Below are 17885 nucleotides of genomic sequence, written 5' to 3' on the forward strand. Positions count from 1 at the left end.
AAACACAAACTTCTGCTTGTTGCCTTGTTACATAAGTGCATAAGTAATGCCATACTGGGAAAAGACCAAGGGTCCATCGAGCCCAGCATCCTGTCCACGACAGCGGCCAATCCAGGCCAAGGGCACCTGGCAAGCTTCCCAAATGTACAAACATTCTATACATGTTATTCCTGGAATTTTGGATTTTTCCAAGTCCGTTTAGTAGCGGTTTATGGACTTGTCCTTTAGGAAACCGTCCAACCCCTTTTTAAACTCTGCTAAGCTAACCGCCTTCACCACTTTCTCCGGCAACGAATTCCAGAGTTTAATTACACGTTGTTCATGGTCCATCCTCCACAGTGCTGACCATCTCACCACCAATTAGTCCGCTGCTTGTCAGCAAGTTTTTCGCATCTTCTGGTGAGTCAAAAAATTGCGATTTACCATCTTTGATAACTTTAGTCTCGCCGCATACAACAAAGCAAACTGAACACGACGTTTATGTAGCTCTGAGCACACAGGAGCAAAAGCACGTCTCAAATTCGAAACTCTTGCAGAAAAGTCCTGGAAGCACAGGACAGATTTATTTTCAAATTTTAAAGGACCCTTAGCTCTAATGGCCCTCAGAATCTCTGTTTTATGTGCATAATTCAAGATCTTAAGAATAACCACATGAGGCTTAAGCTCTGCCGACCTTCTGGGTCCCAGCCTGTGGGCCCCGTTCCACCCGCAAAGGCCCCGCTGTGGATTTTAGGTGCAACTCAGATTCCAGCCAGGATTCTACAACTTTCCTCAGCTCTGCTTCGGGGATAGATTCCGGTAAACCCAATAATCGTAGGTTCCCTCTCCTTGAGCAATTCTCAAAGTCGTCAATCTTTTCCTCCAGAAGCTGAAGTTTTGATTTAAAATTTAAGTTTGACTCAGTGAGCTGCTGAACCTGATCTTCCAGGTCAGAGACGCGTTGGCAGCATGCTGAGAACTCCCCTTGCATCGCTTCTAACTTCCCATCAACACCGTCCAGTTTGTCCGCAATCACTTGTAAATTTTTGTCCAGCGACGCATCAATGGCTTGTTTCACCTCCGATACGATCTCTGCCACCCATGCGGAGCTAACACTGGAAGTTCCAGCGTCCCCTCCGGTCACCATCTTGGTGTTGCTTTGCTGCGTTTTGTCCTCGCAGCAAAGCGATTTGGATGCCATTGCCATTACCTTCCCAAACCATTCACTGTCAGCCAAATCTTGACTCCTGGGACCTTAATCCTCCCGCTCACTTAACGGGTTTTAGCAAAAAGTCTTGTGGAGGTCAGTTTAGAGGGTGAATCCCGGGAGCTCTTTCCACTGACACAGCTCTTTCAGCAAGGCATCCCGTGACCCCCTACGTTTGAATTCAATAGAGCAGTGGATGCGAGGAAATCGCTTGAAGCAGAATAATTATTTATTGGGATTTATTAACCGCCTTTATGAAGAGATTCACTCAAGAATATGAGTAAGACGCAAAATTTTTTACTGTCTAGTTATTCATCTGATGACATTCAAGAGTTTTTCATGATGGGGGTATTTCTATCCCCATATTGAATAAAATTTCTCGATTCTGCTTTTAGTATGATGTTTTAGGTACAAAAGATCATTCAAGTGGTTTTCAATAAGTTAAGAAGGATTTAGATTTGTTGTCTTTCTCAAATTTTCAAACCGTAGCTCAAAGCATAACACCACCATGTTTTGACTAGCATAATGATATGTTAATAGGCTTGCCAAAAAAGTTTCTTAGAGTTCTCCAGATAATTCAAAATACTGTACCGAGAGTGCTCGCAGGATGTTCACGCTACTCTCCTATTTCTCTTGTGTTGAAGCGACTCCACTGGTTACCTATTGATCAAAGAATTAAATTTAATATCATGTTGTTGGTTTTAAAGTATTGAATGGAACTGTTTCTCCATTAATTTGTGGCTACCTTATGAATGTCTCAGCCCTCGCAAACCTTGAGATCTGCAAATAAGGCTCAATTAGAAATTCCATCCGCTCGATGTATTAGAATAGAGGAGTATAGAAAATCAATTTTTAAGGTAATTAGTCTAGTTTTATGGAATGTTTTACCAATGAATCTGAGATTGGCTCAGAACCTGGAGAGCTTTTAAAAAAGAGCTGAAGACACTGTTATTTGAACAGGCATATGGAGTAGGATAGAGTTGCTTAAGATTAAAAAGATCAGACAATCTTTTCCTATGTTCAAACTGGAAAATATAACAACAATGGATGAGCCAGAGTGAACTGTTATAGTCCTGGTGATAGAATCTGGAGTAGCTCTGAGGAGATATCAACCGAGTCAGTTAGCAATTTATTGGTTAAACTTGCAAAAGAAATCTTGCTCTTTAGATGTTTGTCCTTCCTATTTTCTGCAGGAGTTCCTACAAATATTGTTATGTGGCTTACTTGCTTTGTGAAAGCCGTGTTGCATCTAAGTAATTATCCAGAAAATTTAGCTAGTATTGTGCTGACTCCTTCCCTGAAGGCTATAAGAGCAGATTAGACTAATGTTGAGAATTACCGCCCAGTACCCAGTATCCCATGGATGGCCAAATTATTAAAGTTAAATCAATACTTAGCAATTCATAAGATTTTGCATCACACTCAACATGGTTTTAGAACCAGACACAGCACGGAAACAATGCTTTTGACACATTAAAAATTAGATACTTTCTGAGGTCAAAAAGTTATTCTGGTTCAATTTGATATATCAGCAGCGTTTGACACAATAGATCATTCTTTGTTATTGTTTAGATTAAGTGAGTTGGGTTTAACAGGAACGGTTCTTCACCAATTCACACATTTTGGGGTAAAAGGACATATATAGAGAGAAGGAAGGATGATAAGTCATCTTACTGGCTCTGGTTGTGGGGTACCCCAGGGTTCACCGTTGTCTCTGCTCCTGTTTAATGTCTACCTTAGTTCACTTGGCTCCTTCTTTTTTTAATTTAGGGATTATAGTCCTCTCTTATGCAGACAATATCTTTCTACTATGTCCTGCTCTGTCAAATTTTGAAGACACTGATATCCATTTATATTTCATTTATAGATCAGTGGACATCTAAACATTTTTTGAAGCTTAATAAACAGAAGACGAAGGTGTTATAGTTTGGAGATTTTGGTGTCATTCCATATAAGCAGTTCACATTAGTATCAGGAGAAATTCTTCGGATTGAAGATTATTCCAAGGTTCTCGGAATTATCCTAGACTAGAGCGAGTTTTGTCAACCAAATTTCAGACCGGTCGCCTCCATCCCATTGTTGTTCAAAGTCATGGAAGGTATGTTTACCCGACAATTGAAGGATTATCTATTGGCATACTTGATCATACATCCCTCCCAGTCAGGCTTTAGACCACACCACAGTATTGAATCGGTACTAATTTCACTAGTAAATGACATCAAACTAGAAACCAGCAAAAGAAACAAAGTTCTGATAATGCAGTTCAACAAGTCCAGTGCATTTGACATGGTGGACTACAGCATTTCCTCCATCTCCTACTAGAATACTTCGGAATCGGAGGCCCAGTTCTCAAATGGTTCGAAGGATTCCTCACCACCAGATCCTACCAAGTAACAACGAATACTGACAGATCACCACCTTGGATACCGGAATGTGGAGTTCCTCAAGGATCCCCCCTTTTACCAACCATCTTCAACCTAATGATGATACCATTAGCCAAACTCCTAGCTGATCAAAACCTCAACCCCTACATATATGCTGACGACGTTACGATCTATATCCCGTTCAAAAGTGACTTAAACGAAATAACCAACGAAATCAACCAGAGCTTCCAAATCATGCACACTTGGGCGGACTCATTCCAATTAAAACTCAACGCAGAAAAAGCCCAATGTCTAGTTCTCACTTCCCAATATAACACAAACTACCTCACTATAACCACACCCTACTGCACACTTCCCATCTCAGAAAATCTGAAAATTCTTGGAGTTACCATTGACTGAAACCTCACACTCGATACCCACGTGAAGAATACAACGAAAAAAATGTTCCAATCGATGTGGAAACTCAAAAGAATAAAACCTTTCTTCCCAAGCAACATCTTCCGCACCTTAGTACAGTCACTAGTGATAAGCCACCTGGACTATTGTAACGCTCTGTACGCAGGCTGCAAAGAACAGACCACTAAAAAACTCCAAACAGCCCAGAACACCACAGCCAGACTCGTTTTTGGAAAACCTAAATATGAAAGTGCAAAACCCCTAAGAGAGTAACTGCACTGGCTTCCGCTCAAGGAACGAATTGAGTTCAAGATCTGCACGACCGTACACAAAATTATTCACGCAGATGCCCCACTTTATAATGTTAAACCTAGTGGACTTACCGCCCAGAAACGCCAAAAGATCGGCCCGCAAATTCCTCAATCTGAACTTCCCCAGCCGTAAAGGAATGAAATACAAACAGGCCTATGCTACTACCTTTGCGTACAAAAGCACACAGTTTTGGAACGCATTACCCATGGTCTTGAAAACCATGAATAATCTAACCAGCTTTCGCAAAGCTTTGAAGACACATCTCTTCAACAAAGCCTACAAGAAACATCCTTAATGAAACAAACCATTCCTTAAACCACCCAAGTACATCAAAAAACACCTCTCACACGACCTTACCTAACACCTTCCATCTAAACCCTCTTTACCTTCAGCTTACTATCAACTGTATTTAAAACCATGTAACGACTAGATCATTACAACAATCTGTAAGCCACATTGAGCCTGCAAAAAGGTGGGATAATGTGGGGTACAAATGCAATAAATAATAAATAATAATAATTACATAGCTCTTGGAGGACAGGTGTTGAACTGGTTCTCCGGTTTCTGCAAATCTAGAACTTACCAGGTCATGGGTGCCAACCACATATCTTCACAGTGGTCTCCAGGCTGCGAGGTACCACAGGGCACATCTTTATCCTCAACTCTATTCAATATCATGATGACTCCCCTCGGACATAAACTCAAGACAAATAATCTAAAGAACCACATCTGGAGTGGAGGAGTGGCTTAGTGGTTAGAGCACTGGTCTTGACATCCAGAGGTGCCCAGTTCAAATCAAACTGTTGCTCCTTGTGATCTTGAGCAAGTCACTTCACTCTCCATCACCTCAGGTACAAACTAGATTGTAAGCCCTCCAGGGACAGGGAAATGTGAGCTACTACTAAAAAGGTGTGAACAAAATCCAAATATAAAAATTTATGTCAGGAGACATTGAAGATATCGGGACCATGATTCAGAATTGCCTTAACATCATGGAGACATGGACCTCCACATTCAAACTAAAGTTAAACAGAGAAAAAACTAAATTCCTAATCAAGACAAGTCCCTTCCTCCCAATATCCTGCAATCATTTTACTATCAACCAAACCAGTTTCCCCTTAGAACTCAACCTCAAAGTACTAGGTATAATTCTCAACCAAAACCTTGATGACCAAATAGCCACAGCTGGCAAAAAAGCTTTCAGAACACTCTGGAAATTATGAAGAATCAGGAACTTCTTCCCATTATCAACATTTCATCTTCTGGTCCAAACTCTTATACTATCCCAACTAGATTACTGTAACGGTTTATATATAGGTTGCAAGAACTCGAGTCTGAAAAAAACTACAAACTATTCAAAACACAGTGGCTTATCTGATTTTTAGGTCCCCTCAATACCACAGGGCCCTCCCTCTGCTACAAGCACTCCATTGGCTCCCCATAAAAGCCAGAACTATTTTCAAGATTACAGCCCTTTTCTTCACAATCCTACAAGGCCTATCCCCAGAATACCTCACAACATTAATCGAATTTCCCCTGAGGAACGCTGTAACAAGCAGTCGTACTTTAACTACATAAGAACGTAAGTATTACCATATTGGGACAGACTGAAGATCCATCAAGCCCAGGATCCTGTTTCCAACGGTGGCCAATCCAGGTTACAAGTACCTGGCAAGATCCCAAAACAGTACAATACATATCCTCAAAATAAGCATTGGATTTTCCCCAAGTCCATTATAACTGCAGCTCCTTGTGACCCTGGGCAAGTCACTTTACCTTCTTCTGTTGCCTCAGGTACAAAAACTTAAGACTATGAACTCATTAGGGACAGAGAAAGTACCTATATATAATAAATGTAAACTGCCTTGGTTGTACCACAGGAAAGTGGTGTATCAGGAATCTAATAAACATACTTATATCAGCCATAGACCTGGCGTAATTTTGAGTGCCTAAATGTAGCAGGTATCCATGTAACTTACACTATTCTATAAGTTGCACATGTAACTGCAGACGTTTACTTGTAAGGAGCGCTGATGCTGGGTTATGCGAGTATTCTGTAACAGAATAGGCTCTCACCTTATGTCATCAGGGCACCTAAAAGAAAGCGCCTACTTATAGAATTTACCCCTAGTGTTCAGCACTGAATATTCAGCTAGGGTGGTAGGTGCAGGCACTATCCAGATAGTGCTCTTCAGCTTGGAGAAGACACAGCAAAGGGGAGATATGATAGATGTTTATAAAATCATGAGTGGAACAGTGCAGGTATTATTCAAGATGTGAACTGGATAAAGTTAGGTCACTTTTTGCTGTCCTTTATGGATAGTTAGCAGTGATATTCAGTCAACTAACCTAACAGGTAACTTGGGGACCTACCTAGGGATCATTCTAGGGCTATCCGGACGGAAGGTGCTTTGGCACCCTGTAATAATTTCCAGATAATATCACTGAAAATCACTAACTGGCCCGGAGCCAGTAGCACTTGTCTGCGTAGCAGGTGATGCTACCTGCATAAGGGGTAATTCTCTATAGGTCACCTAAAGCTAGGCACCAGGATGCTGTGCACTAAATGTAAATTTTGTACCGCAATTATGCCTGTAATTGATGCTATGCAGTTGTGCGCCTAAGTTTAGGCGTGAGCACTCGTTAAATTTGGGGATGTCAGGTGCAAGATTCCAGGCTCTACAGGTCATCCAGAATGCATCAGCACGTTTGATTGTGGGATTCAATTCCCACTGTAGGTCCTTGTGACCTTGGGCAAGTCGCTAAACTCTCCATTACCCCTGGTACAAAAAAAAAATTAGATTGTGAGCCCTCTAGGGACAGAGAAAGAACCTGCATATAATGTGTACAGCGCTGCGTACGTCTAGTAGTGCTATAGAAATGATTAGTAGTAGTAGTCTCAAAAACGGCCAAAAAAACGTCCATCTGCCAAAAAGTCCAAAGCATGATTTTCAAAAGGCAGAATTTGGACGTTTTACACTGCAGGTCATCCAAATATCAAGGGAGCATGTTGGAGGTGTGTTTTGGGTGGGACTAGGGTAGGCCCAAAATTAGGACGTCTCTCAGCGATAATGGAACGGGAAGAAACGCCCAAGGCAAAAAAGAAGAACTTTTTATCTAGACCTGTTTCAAGCACGTCCACGGTACAATAAGGTGCCCTGACTGAGCAGCTAACCACTGGAGGGATGAACGCATGACCCCTCCTCAATCTTCCAGAGGTTACTGATCCCCTCTCACCTCCCCTAAGTGACAGTGGATACCAGGCTCTGACAGCTTCAGGTATTATGGCCATTCCTAATAGAGCAGAAAGCAAGTTTAAGGAGTAGCCTAGTGGTCAGTGCAGTGGACTATGAACAATGGGACCTAGGTGTAACTACTACTACTACTTAACATTTCTATAGCGCTGCTAGGGTTACGCAGCGCTGTACAATTTAACATAAAAGGACAGGCCCTGCTCAAAGAGCTTACAATCTAAAGGACAAGTGAGTAGACGATACGATGGGGGCAGTCAATTTGGGGCAGTCCAGATATCCTGAAGGTAAGAGTTAGGTGCCGAAGGCAGCATTGAAGAGGTGGGTTTTAAGCAGAGACTTGAAGATGGGCAGGGAGGGGGCTTGACGTAGGGGCTCAGGAAGGTTGTTCCAGGCATAGGGTGAGGCGAGGCAGAATGGGCGGAGCCTGGAGTTGGCAGTGGTGGAAAAGGGTACTGACTCCCACTTTAATTCTTTTATTTCTGTACAAACATGTGAGCCCTCCTGGAACATAGAAATACCTAATGTACTGGAATTTATAAGACACTCGCAAGTGTGATGGCTACTGTAGTGAGTGGAGGAGTGGCCTAGTGGTTAGGGTGGTGGACTTTGGTCCTGGGGAACTGAGGAACTGAGTTCGATTCCCGGCACAGGCAGCTCCTTGTGACTCTGGGCAAGTCACTTAACCTTCCATTGCCCCATGTAAGCCGCATTGAGCCTGCCATGAGTGGGAAAGCGCAGGGTACAAATGTAACAAAAATAAAATAGATACTATTGGAGATTCTACATGGAATGTTGCTACTATTGGAGATTCTACATGGAATGTTGCTACTACTGGAGATTCTACATGGAACGTTGCTACTATTGGAGATTCTACATGGAATGTTGATATTGGAGATTCTACACGCAAACTATTGGAGATTCTACATGGAATGTTGCTACTATTGGAAATTCTACATGGAATGTTGCTATTCCACTAGCAACATTCCATGTAGAAGCCTGCACGGCCACATTGGTGATCTGCAAGGGCTGACTTCTACATGGAATGTTGCTAGTGGAATAGCAACATTCCATGTAGAATCTCCAATAGTAGCAACAGTGGAGGAGTGGCCTAGTGGTTAGGGTGGTGGACTCTGGTCCTGGGGAACCGAGTTCGATTCCCACTTCAGGCACAGGCAGCTCCTTGTGACTCTGGGCAAGTCACTTAACCCTCCATTGCCTGCCGCATTGAGCCTGCCATGAGTGGGAAAGCGCGGGGTACAAATGTAACAAAATAAATAAATAAAAAAATGTACCTTTAGGTAAAGTAAGTTTATCTGTCCCTGGAGGGCTCACAATAAAATAAAAAGGAATTAACATGGGATTTGTACCTGGGTCCCGCTGAGTAAAGTCCAATGCATTGACCACTAGGCTGCTCCTCTGCTTTACAGGGACATCTGTGTGGGCATTTTTCTACAAACGATGCCAGATGTTTTTGTGAATTCATATTTTCGATGTTTCATTTTGGAAAATGGCTGTTCATCTTAATTTTAGGCACAAGAACATCCTTCTTATGTATTTTTGACCAGGAAATCCCAACATTTTCCCTGTTCAAAAACGGCTGCGAGATGGACGTCATATATTTTGACATCCAATTCTGACTTGGACGTTCTTTCAAAAATGCCTCTTCACATGTAAGTGTTCCCAATTACCTGTCTGAGTTGACGTTATCCTGTGTCCCAGGTCGAATGCGTGGATCACATAATGAACAGCGCTTGGTTCTTCCATCTCCTGCACGTGCTCATTTGGAATCAACCAGGAGCTTAGCACATTTCTATCTTGCTCCTAGTCTTTGGAATTCTCTTCCAGTTTCCCTTCATAAAGAAATGGTTTTGAACCAAAGTTTAACTCTTCTTTGGAAACTTATTTTTTTTGGCCTGGATTTTGTTCTGACACTGTAGGTCCGAGTGGGGTAAACCTGTTAAATGCTATTTATGTAAGGGTGACTGAACCTTCTAGGTGGTTCTATCCTATTGCTATTATGGAGTTCCTTTCTAGTCTTAATTGCCTTTTATTTTATTGTAAACTGCTTTGGCCTGCTCATCAGTAGTTTTAATTGAACATTAAATATTAGTTCTTGCTTGGGAATCAGAGAAGTAAAATCCTCTCTTCTGTTCTCCTGTATCAGTTTTTTTTTTGCATATAAAACTGAGAGACTTCAGCTGGTCTTGTATGAAGCCTCTAGTTTAACATACAAGTTCTTTCTAATAGCTCACAACAGCATCTTAAGTTAGAAACAGCTGCTAGAACCAGAATTTTAAGTGTCCATAAAACCTACCTCCATGGATTTTTCAATGTGTTTGTGGATATTAGATAATAGAAAAAGCATATTTACCTCGTGACATCAGGAAGTTGTGAATCTCCTTGATGACCTTTTTGTACAGCTCCTTCTGCCGTTCTCCCAGAATGTCCCACTCTGCCTCCCAGAAATAAGCAGCGACATCATTGAATGTGACTGATGCCTGAAACAGCAAACAGGACACCCTCAGCTTCATTATAATGTGCATGTAATGTTTATATGACCCATGTCTGCATTACAGCATAACATGAAGAGAGCTCTGCCCTTTACTTCTCCAGTGTTTTGTATAGTTTTCTGGCTGTTTACAGAAATGCTGGAAATCTCGGTCACTGGCCAATTTACTACTACTACTACTACTTAACATTTCTAAAGCGCTACTAGGGTTACGCAGCGCTATACAATTTAACATAGAAGGACAATCCCTGCTCAAAGAGCTTACAATCTAAAGGACACGTGAACAGTCAGACCGATAGGGGCAGATCGATAGGGGCAGACAAATTGGGGCAGTCTGGAATTCCTGAAAGGTAAGAGTTAGGTGCCGAACGCAGCATTGAAGAGGTGGGCTTTAAGCAAAGACTTGAAGATGGGCAGGGAGGGGGCTTGGCGTAAGGACTCGGGAAGGTTGTTCCAAGCATAGGGTGAGGCGAGGCAGAATGAGCGGAGCCTGGAGTTGGCAGTGGTGGAGAAGGGTAATGAGAGGAGGGATTTGTCCCGTGAACGGAGGTTTCGGGCAGGAACGTAAGGGGAGATGAGGGTAGAGAGGTAGTGAGGGGCAGCAGACTGAATGCATTTGTAGGTAAGAAGGAGAAGCTTAAACTGAATGTGGTATCTGATTTAGCAGTTGGATGGAACAGTAGGGGTTGGAGGTATCTGTATGTGATGATTGGAAGGAGGGGAGAAGAAGCAACAGGCGAGAGGGGCAAAGATTGGTAGGTAGGGTACTGAAAGCAGGAAAGTAAAGAGAACTGGTGTTAAGAGACACAATGTCTATGAGAGAAAGTTTAAAGTGTGTGTGTGTCTCTTGTTGCTATTACAGAAAAGTGGTTTACTCAGTCCCGTGAATCAGATGTGCCTCATACCAGGAGTAATCTATTTGGGAAGGAGGAGGAATAGCTCTTTATTCCTTCCAGCCCAATGTAAGTTGGAACGATTTATTTATTTAAAATATTTATTGCCTGTCCATCCACAGTTATGGACAGAGAACAATAAAACGTACACACAAGAAAAACAAAATATATAAAACATTCACAGTGAAACAAAACCAAATTAACGTGAAATAACAAAATACATTTGAACAGTCTTGTCTTCTTTTCTATCCAACATGAAACAGTTGAACTGATCTAGGCCACTGTCAGTCTACTATGTTAATGGGTGAATGCCTGAACAAAGACTTCTTTCAAGTTTTCTAAAACTGCAATAATTCTCCTTCACTCACTGCTCCATTGAGCACTACACCTTCTTCTTCACTCTAGTGTTAACACACCTAGATTACTGCAATTCATTGCTCCCAAGTCTGAAACTCTCATATTAGAAGGCTACAACTAATCCAAAACACCTCCATCAAATTGCTTCTTTGAGAACAAAAGAACATAAACGCTGTCATACTGGGACAGACCGAAGCGCCACCAAGCCCAGCATTGTGTTTCCAACAGTGGCCACTCCAGGTTACAAGTACCTGGCAAGATCCCAAAACAGTACAATACATTTTATGATGCTTATCCTAGAAATAAGCAGTGGATTTTCCTCAAGTCCATCTTAATAATGGCTTATGGACTTTTCTTTTAGGAAGCTATCCAAATCTTTTTAAAACCCTATTAAGCTAACTGCTTTTACAACATTCTCTGGCAATTGGGAGTGGAGGAGTGGTCTAGTGGTTAGGGTGGTGGACTTTGGTCCTGAGGAACTGAGTTCAATTCCTGGCACAGGCAGCTCCTTGTGACTCTGGGCAAGTCACTTAACCCTCCATTGCCCCATGTAAGCCGCATTGAGCCTGCCATGAGTGGGAAAGCGTGGGGTACAAATGTAACAAAATAAAAATAAATAATTAATTCCAGAGTTTAAGGACACGTTGAATGAAGAAGTATTTTCTCTCATTTGTTTTAAATTTACAACTTTGAGGAGGAAGTGACGTCATGGACCAGGATGGCAGCTTGAACACGGAGCTCCGTTGGGGCGCTATTAAAAGTGAGCAAATCCCGTAGATTTGAGCAGCATCTTGAAGCTTGGGTCGCAGGGGAGAGGTCCCATTATTATGCCACCGAAGAAGGAGCTGGAGCGATTCCGTTTCACGATATAACAAAGCAAAAAAACGTTGGCAGTCTCAGCAGAGCCAGAGCGGAGCGAATCCAAGATGGCGGCAATTCCAGCTGTAACCGAGGAGCAGCACGCTGAGGAAGGACGCGAGATTACTAAATCGGAGGTGGTGGGTTGGTTTCAGGACTTGAAGGCCGATCTGGTGGGGGTCCGAAAGGATATCCAAAATGCCCTGAGAGAAATTAGGGCTGAAATCCGCGACCTGGGAACGCGTGTCGGTGAGGTGGAGGAGGGGATAGAGACTCTTAAGCAGGACATGGGAAAACTCCATAAAGTTGTGAAAGCTGACACGGTGGAAGTGCAACAACTAAAGCAGCAGTTGGAAGATCTAGAGAATAGGTCGCACAGAAATAATTTGAGATTTAAAGGAATCCCAGACTTGGATATGTTCAGCAACTGTGAAGCAGTGATTCGAGAGCTGTGTGGGCACATATTGAATCCCGAGGAAGGGGGTCAATTACTGGACCTCCACATCCAGAGAGCGCACAGAGTGGCTGGCCCGCAGCGAGATTCCAACCCAAGGGACACTGTAGTGTGTTTCGCTGATTTTCCCATGAAGGAACTGATATTGTCTAAAGCGAGGCAGCAAAAAGAGATTCTTTGAAAGAACTGCAAGATTGGAGTGTTTCAAGATCTGGCATGGACTACTTTACAAAAGCGTCGATCCTTTAGAGAAGTCACGATATTCATGAGGTCAAGGGGGATCCGCTACAGGTGGCTATTCTCCTTTGCGATGTGGCTAACGGTGGATGGGATGTCGCGCAAAGTAAAGACCCCGCGTGACACCTGGTCAACATTGCGATCTTTCGGGTGTAGAGGTTTTCCAGTACAGACAGAGTTACCGGAGACCGCCAAGGAACCAAGAGCGGATTCAGCGTGGCAGACGGTGGTGGATCGGGGAAAGAAATCTGATAAGCAGGCTTCCTGAAGGAAAACAGACTTAAGTGGACTGGCGAAAGATTGATTATTTCGCTGAGGACATTATGCAGATAAGCACCCATTTCAGGGGGTGCTATGCATAGGGGGTCGAGTGGGGAGAGGGGAGGGCAAGCATGGCACCCTGGTGAGAGTGGGGAGCATGGAAGCATGTTGGAACATTGTGAGGGGTGAGCTGAGAGATTGAATTGGAGGGATGCTAGACAGGAAGGTAATAGTTAAGTGAATGTAGCAGATGTGGGGGAGTGTGGGGTGACGGGAGGGCATGGGATGGACTGTTGTGAGGCCAAAGCCCGGGAGACTGCGTTTATTCCTCGTGGGATGGCTGATCTACTGATAGAGAGATCGGCTAAAGGGAAGGGGAGGGTTGGGGAGGGACTGTGGATATGTTAAAGCAGGGGAGAGTAGGTTTGGAGCAGGGGGAGGGGACAAGGGGATGAGGGTGGGGGGAGGCCTTACTGGTGGGTACATGGAATGTGAACGTGCTCAATAATCAGGGAAAGCACAGTAGAGTATTTAAGGAGTTGAGCAGGCTGAAGTGGGATGTAACGTTTTTACAAGAAACACAATTAAGACCAAGAGATATTCACATGCTGCATTGTAGGACTTTTCAGGAAGTGGTGGTACATCAGGGAGAAGGACCAAAGAGGATGGAGGGAGTGGCCATATTGATAAGGCAAAATTGTGGGATTGTGATTAAAAAGGTGTGTCGAGATACTAGTGGGCGCTGTGTGGCCTTAGAGGGTGGTTGCAGGACAAGGAGCTTACATTGATCAATATTTATGCACCAAATGTGGGGCAGAAGAAATTCTTTCAAACATTAAAAGGAGAGATTTTGGGATTTGTGGGAGGGCAGGTAGTCGTAGGGGGGGATTTTAATCTTGCCCCGGATGCAAGGTTAAACCATTCGACAGGAGGAGGGCAGCAGAATGGTCCTGGGAGGAAGGCATTGTTGCAATTTATGAAGGGGTTGGAAGTGGTGGATTGTTGGAGGTTGCTGCAATGGGTGCAGCGGAATTACACCTTTTACTTGCATGCAGTGCAGACCTATTCCCATATAGATGGGTTGTGGGTGCATTGCAATGGATGGTATATGGTGGAGGCGGCTGAGATAGAGACGATTTGGTGTTTCTGATCATGCGCCAATGTGAATTAAACTAACTGGGCTGGGTCATTGCAGGCGACAAGGAGTCTGGAGACTTAATGAGTCACTGCTAGGAAATGAGAAAGTGAAGGAAGACATTAAGCTTAATAGTCAAGAGTTCCGTCGCTTTAATGATAATGGGGAAGTAACTGACGGGGTGTTATGGGATGCATTGAAGGTAGCGGTGAGGCGGGCCTTGATTAAGTGGGGATCGCGCAAGAAAAGGGAAAAAGGACAACACTCGCTAACTCTCAAACTGGGATGATAGATGTAAACTAACACTGGACAACATCGCCCCGATCCAAACCAGAACTTCGCACAGAAAAAAATCAATACCTTGGTTCAATGAAGAGCTGAAAAAACTCAAAACACAAGTTAGGAAACTGGAACGTGCATGGAACAAAAAGAAAGACGATCCCACACTTAACGATTGGAAACAACTCCGAAGGAAATATAAATACACCATAAGACAAACCAAAAGACAATATTACAAAACTGAAATTGGACCAAATTACAAAGACACACACAAACTTTTCCAACTTGTGAATAAATTACTAGACACCACTCCAGTCACCAACAACTGCAAAGACAAACCAGGAGCTGACGACTTGGCGAAATACTTCAAGGAGAAAATCATTCAACTGCGACTGAAAATACCTGCTAGCCACATCGAATACACTACAGTCCTTGACTGCCTGGACCCAGACCATGGAATCTACCCAGCAGACAGGATCTGGACTGAATTCACAACACTACCAGAAGATCTTATCTCACAAACGCTCAAAAGATACGCCAAATCCTACTGCAAACTAGATATATGCCCAAACAACCTTATGAAATCGGCCCCTCAACAATTTATAACGGACCTAACAAACTACATGAATTTTATGCTACAAAATGGACTCTTCCCAAGGGAAAAAGGTAACATTTTACTCACCCCTATACCTAAGGACGCAAAGAAAAATGCTAATGAACTAACGAACTATAGACCAGTAGCATCCATCCCACTAATTACCAAAATAATAGAAGGCATAATGACCAAACAACTTACAGACTACCTAAACAAGTTCTCAATACTCCATGATTCTCAGTCAGGATTTCGCTCTAATCACAGCACTGAAACCGTACTAGTCACGCTCATGACCAAAGTCAAACAACTAATAGCAAACGGCAACAACATTCTATTGTTACAATTCGACATGTCAAGTGCATTTGACATGGTCGACCATGGAATTTTATTACATATCTTCGAATACTTCGGAATCGGAGGCAACGTTCTTAACTGGTTTAAAGGGTTCCTCACTACACGCTCATACCAATTGACATGAAAGTCGACTACATCAGCCACATGGATACCTGAATGTGGAGTTCCACAGGGATCCCCCCTCTCACCGACCATATTCAACCTAATGATGACACCCTTGGCCAAACTACTATCGAATCAGAACCTAAACCCATACATATACTTTGATGATGTAACGATCTTCATCCCATTCAAACAAGATCTAAGGGAAATCTCCAATGAAATCAAACAAAGCCTACATACTATGAATTCCTGGGCAGATGCTTTCCAGTTGAAACTCAATGCAGAGAAAACCCAATGTTTGGTACTAACCTCACAATACAACAAGAATAAATTCACCACCATCAACACACCTAAACTAAATTTACCAGTCTCGGATTCCCTAAAAATCCTTGGTGTCACCATTGATCGACACCTAACACTTGAGAACCATGCAAATAACACTACTAAAAAGATGTTTCATGCAATGTGGAAACTAAAAAGAGTTAGACCATTTTTTCCAAGAACTGTCTTTCGCAATCTGGTACAATCATTGGTACTTAGTCATCTGGATTATTGCAACTCACTTTATGCTGGCTGTAAAGAGCAAATACTTAAAAAACTCCAGACAGCCCAGAATACAGCAGCCAGACTAATATTCGGCACACCAAAATACGAAAGCGCGAAACCCTTGCGGAAAAAATTACACTGGCTCCCACTAAAGGAACGCATCATGTTCAAACTTTGCACCCTGGTCCACAAAATCATCCATGGTGACGCCCCAGCCTATATGTCAGACCTGATAGACCTACCACCCAGGAACGCAAAAAGATCCTCTCGCACATTCCTTAATTTACATCCTCCCAAATGCAAGGGTTTGAAATACAAATCAATGCATGCATCTACCTTTTCCTATACGAGCACGCAACTCTGGAACGCGCTGCCACGTAACCTGAAAACGGTCTATGAATTGACCAATTTCCGCAAACTATTGAAACTCTTCAACAAGATATATCACAAAGATCAACATGTGTAACTGTATAATTTAACATGTGTAACTGTATAGTCTTAAATCTTCCAAACTGTCTTATAATGTTTTATAATGTCTTGCTGCTCTAACGCCCTCATCTATTTCACTACCATGTAACACAAAACCCTCTGTAAACCAAATGTATATTCAATGCTATTTCCAGTATCTATGACGAAATGTAAGCCACATTGAGCCTGCAAAGAGGTGGGATAATGTGGGATACAAATGCCATAAAATAAATAAATACATAAATAAACTTTGCATATGAGGTTATTACGCTTAGAAAAATTGCACAAACGAAACCCTACACAACAGATATGGGAAGACCTTAAACAAGTGAGAGGGGAAATAGCACAATTGCAGATGGCAGACGTTGATTTCATGAGAACTAAGCTAAAGCAGCAATATTTTGAGTTTGCCAATAAATCAAGTGCAATGTTGGCCCGTTACTTACGGGCAAGGAGAGGGTGCTCCCTTATCCAAAAGTTGAAAGATGGGGGAGGTTGGCATTATGCTGATTCAGATATTGGAAAATGCTTTGTGCAATATTACAAAGATTTATATAGTGCCTCTAATGGTGCATCAGCTGCAGATATAGCTCGTTATTTGGATCAGGTTCCATTACAACGATTGGATGAATCTGAAAGGGCTCAGCTTGGGGAACCTATTAGACTAGGGGAGGTACTGAGGGTAATAAAAAGGCTTCCTAATGGTAAGGCCCCAGGATTAGATGGATACTCAGTGAGGTTTTACAAGTGTTTTGTGGAGGAGCTGGGAGATTTATTGGTGTGAGTGGGTAATGGTGTTTTGGAGGGCAATGGGCTCCCGGTATCCATGTCGGAGGCTGGGGTAATGGTCCTGCCTAAACCTGGGAAAAACCCCACTGTTTGTGGTTCATATAGACCTATTTCACTTCTGAATGTGGACGCAAAGATAGTGGCTAAGATCCTGGCTAACAGGTTGGCTAGGGTACTGCCGAAATTGATTCATATAGATCAACTAAGGAACCTGGCAATTATCAGTCGTGGCTGGCCCTCCATTTCTCTCCTCGGACCAACTCGATGTATGTGCTCCAGTTGCCCCTGACCGAAGTCTGCACTCAGCCCTAGTTGCTGCGGGAGCCAGCTCTCTGCGAATTCTTTGAGCTCTTTATCTGCAACAGATTCAGGTATCCCCAATATGCGGATATTGTTTCTCCTGCCTCTATTTTCTTGATCTTCTATGCGATCTCTCAGTGTGTTTATTTGTTCTTCCATCTCCCGGATTCGGCTTTCTGCTGCCAACATGTGCTCTTCCTGCGAGGCAATTCTTTC

General features: G+C 42.9%; 1 protein-coding gene across 1 annotated transcript in view; it reads right to left on the minus strand.

The window, feature by feature from the left end:
* LOC115456822 (zinc finger protein 510-like) overlaps positions 1 to 17885 on the minus strand; it is a 93030-nt gene that overhangs the window by 50190 nt on the left and 24955 nt on the right. The window contains exon 2 of the mRNA XM_030186139.1: positions 9904 to 10030. Coding sequence (XP_030041999.1) covers positions 9904 to 10030 — 127 coding nt within the window. The remainder of the gene's footprint in view (positions 1 to 9903; positions 10031 to 17885) is intronic.

This window comes from Microcaecilia unicolor, chromosome 13 (genome assembly GCF_901765095.1).
Source record: "Microcaecilia unicolor chromosome 13, aMicUni1.1, whole genome shotgun sequence".
Taxonomy (NCBI): Eukaryota; Metazoa; Chordata; class Amphibia; order Gymnophiona; family Siphonopidae; genus Microcaecilia; species Microcaecilia unicolor.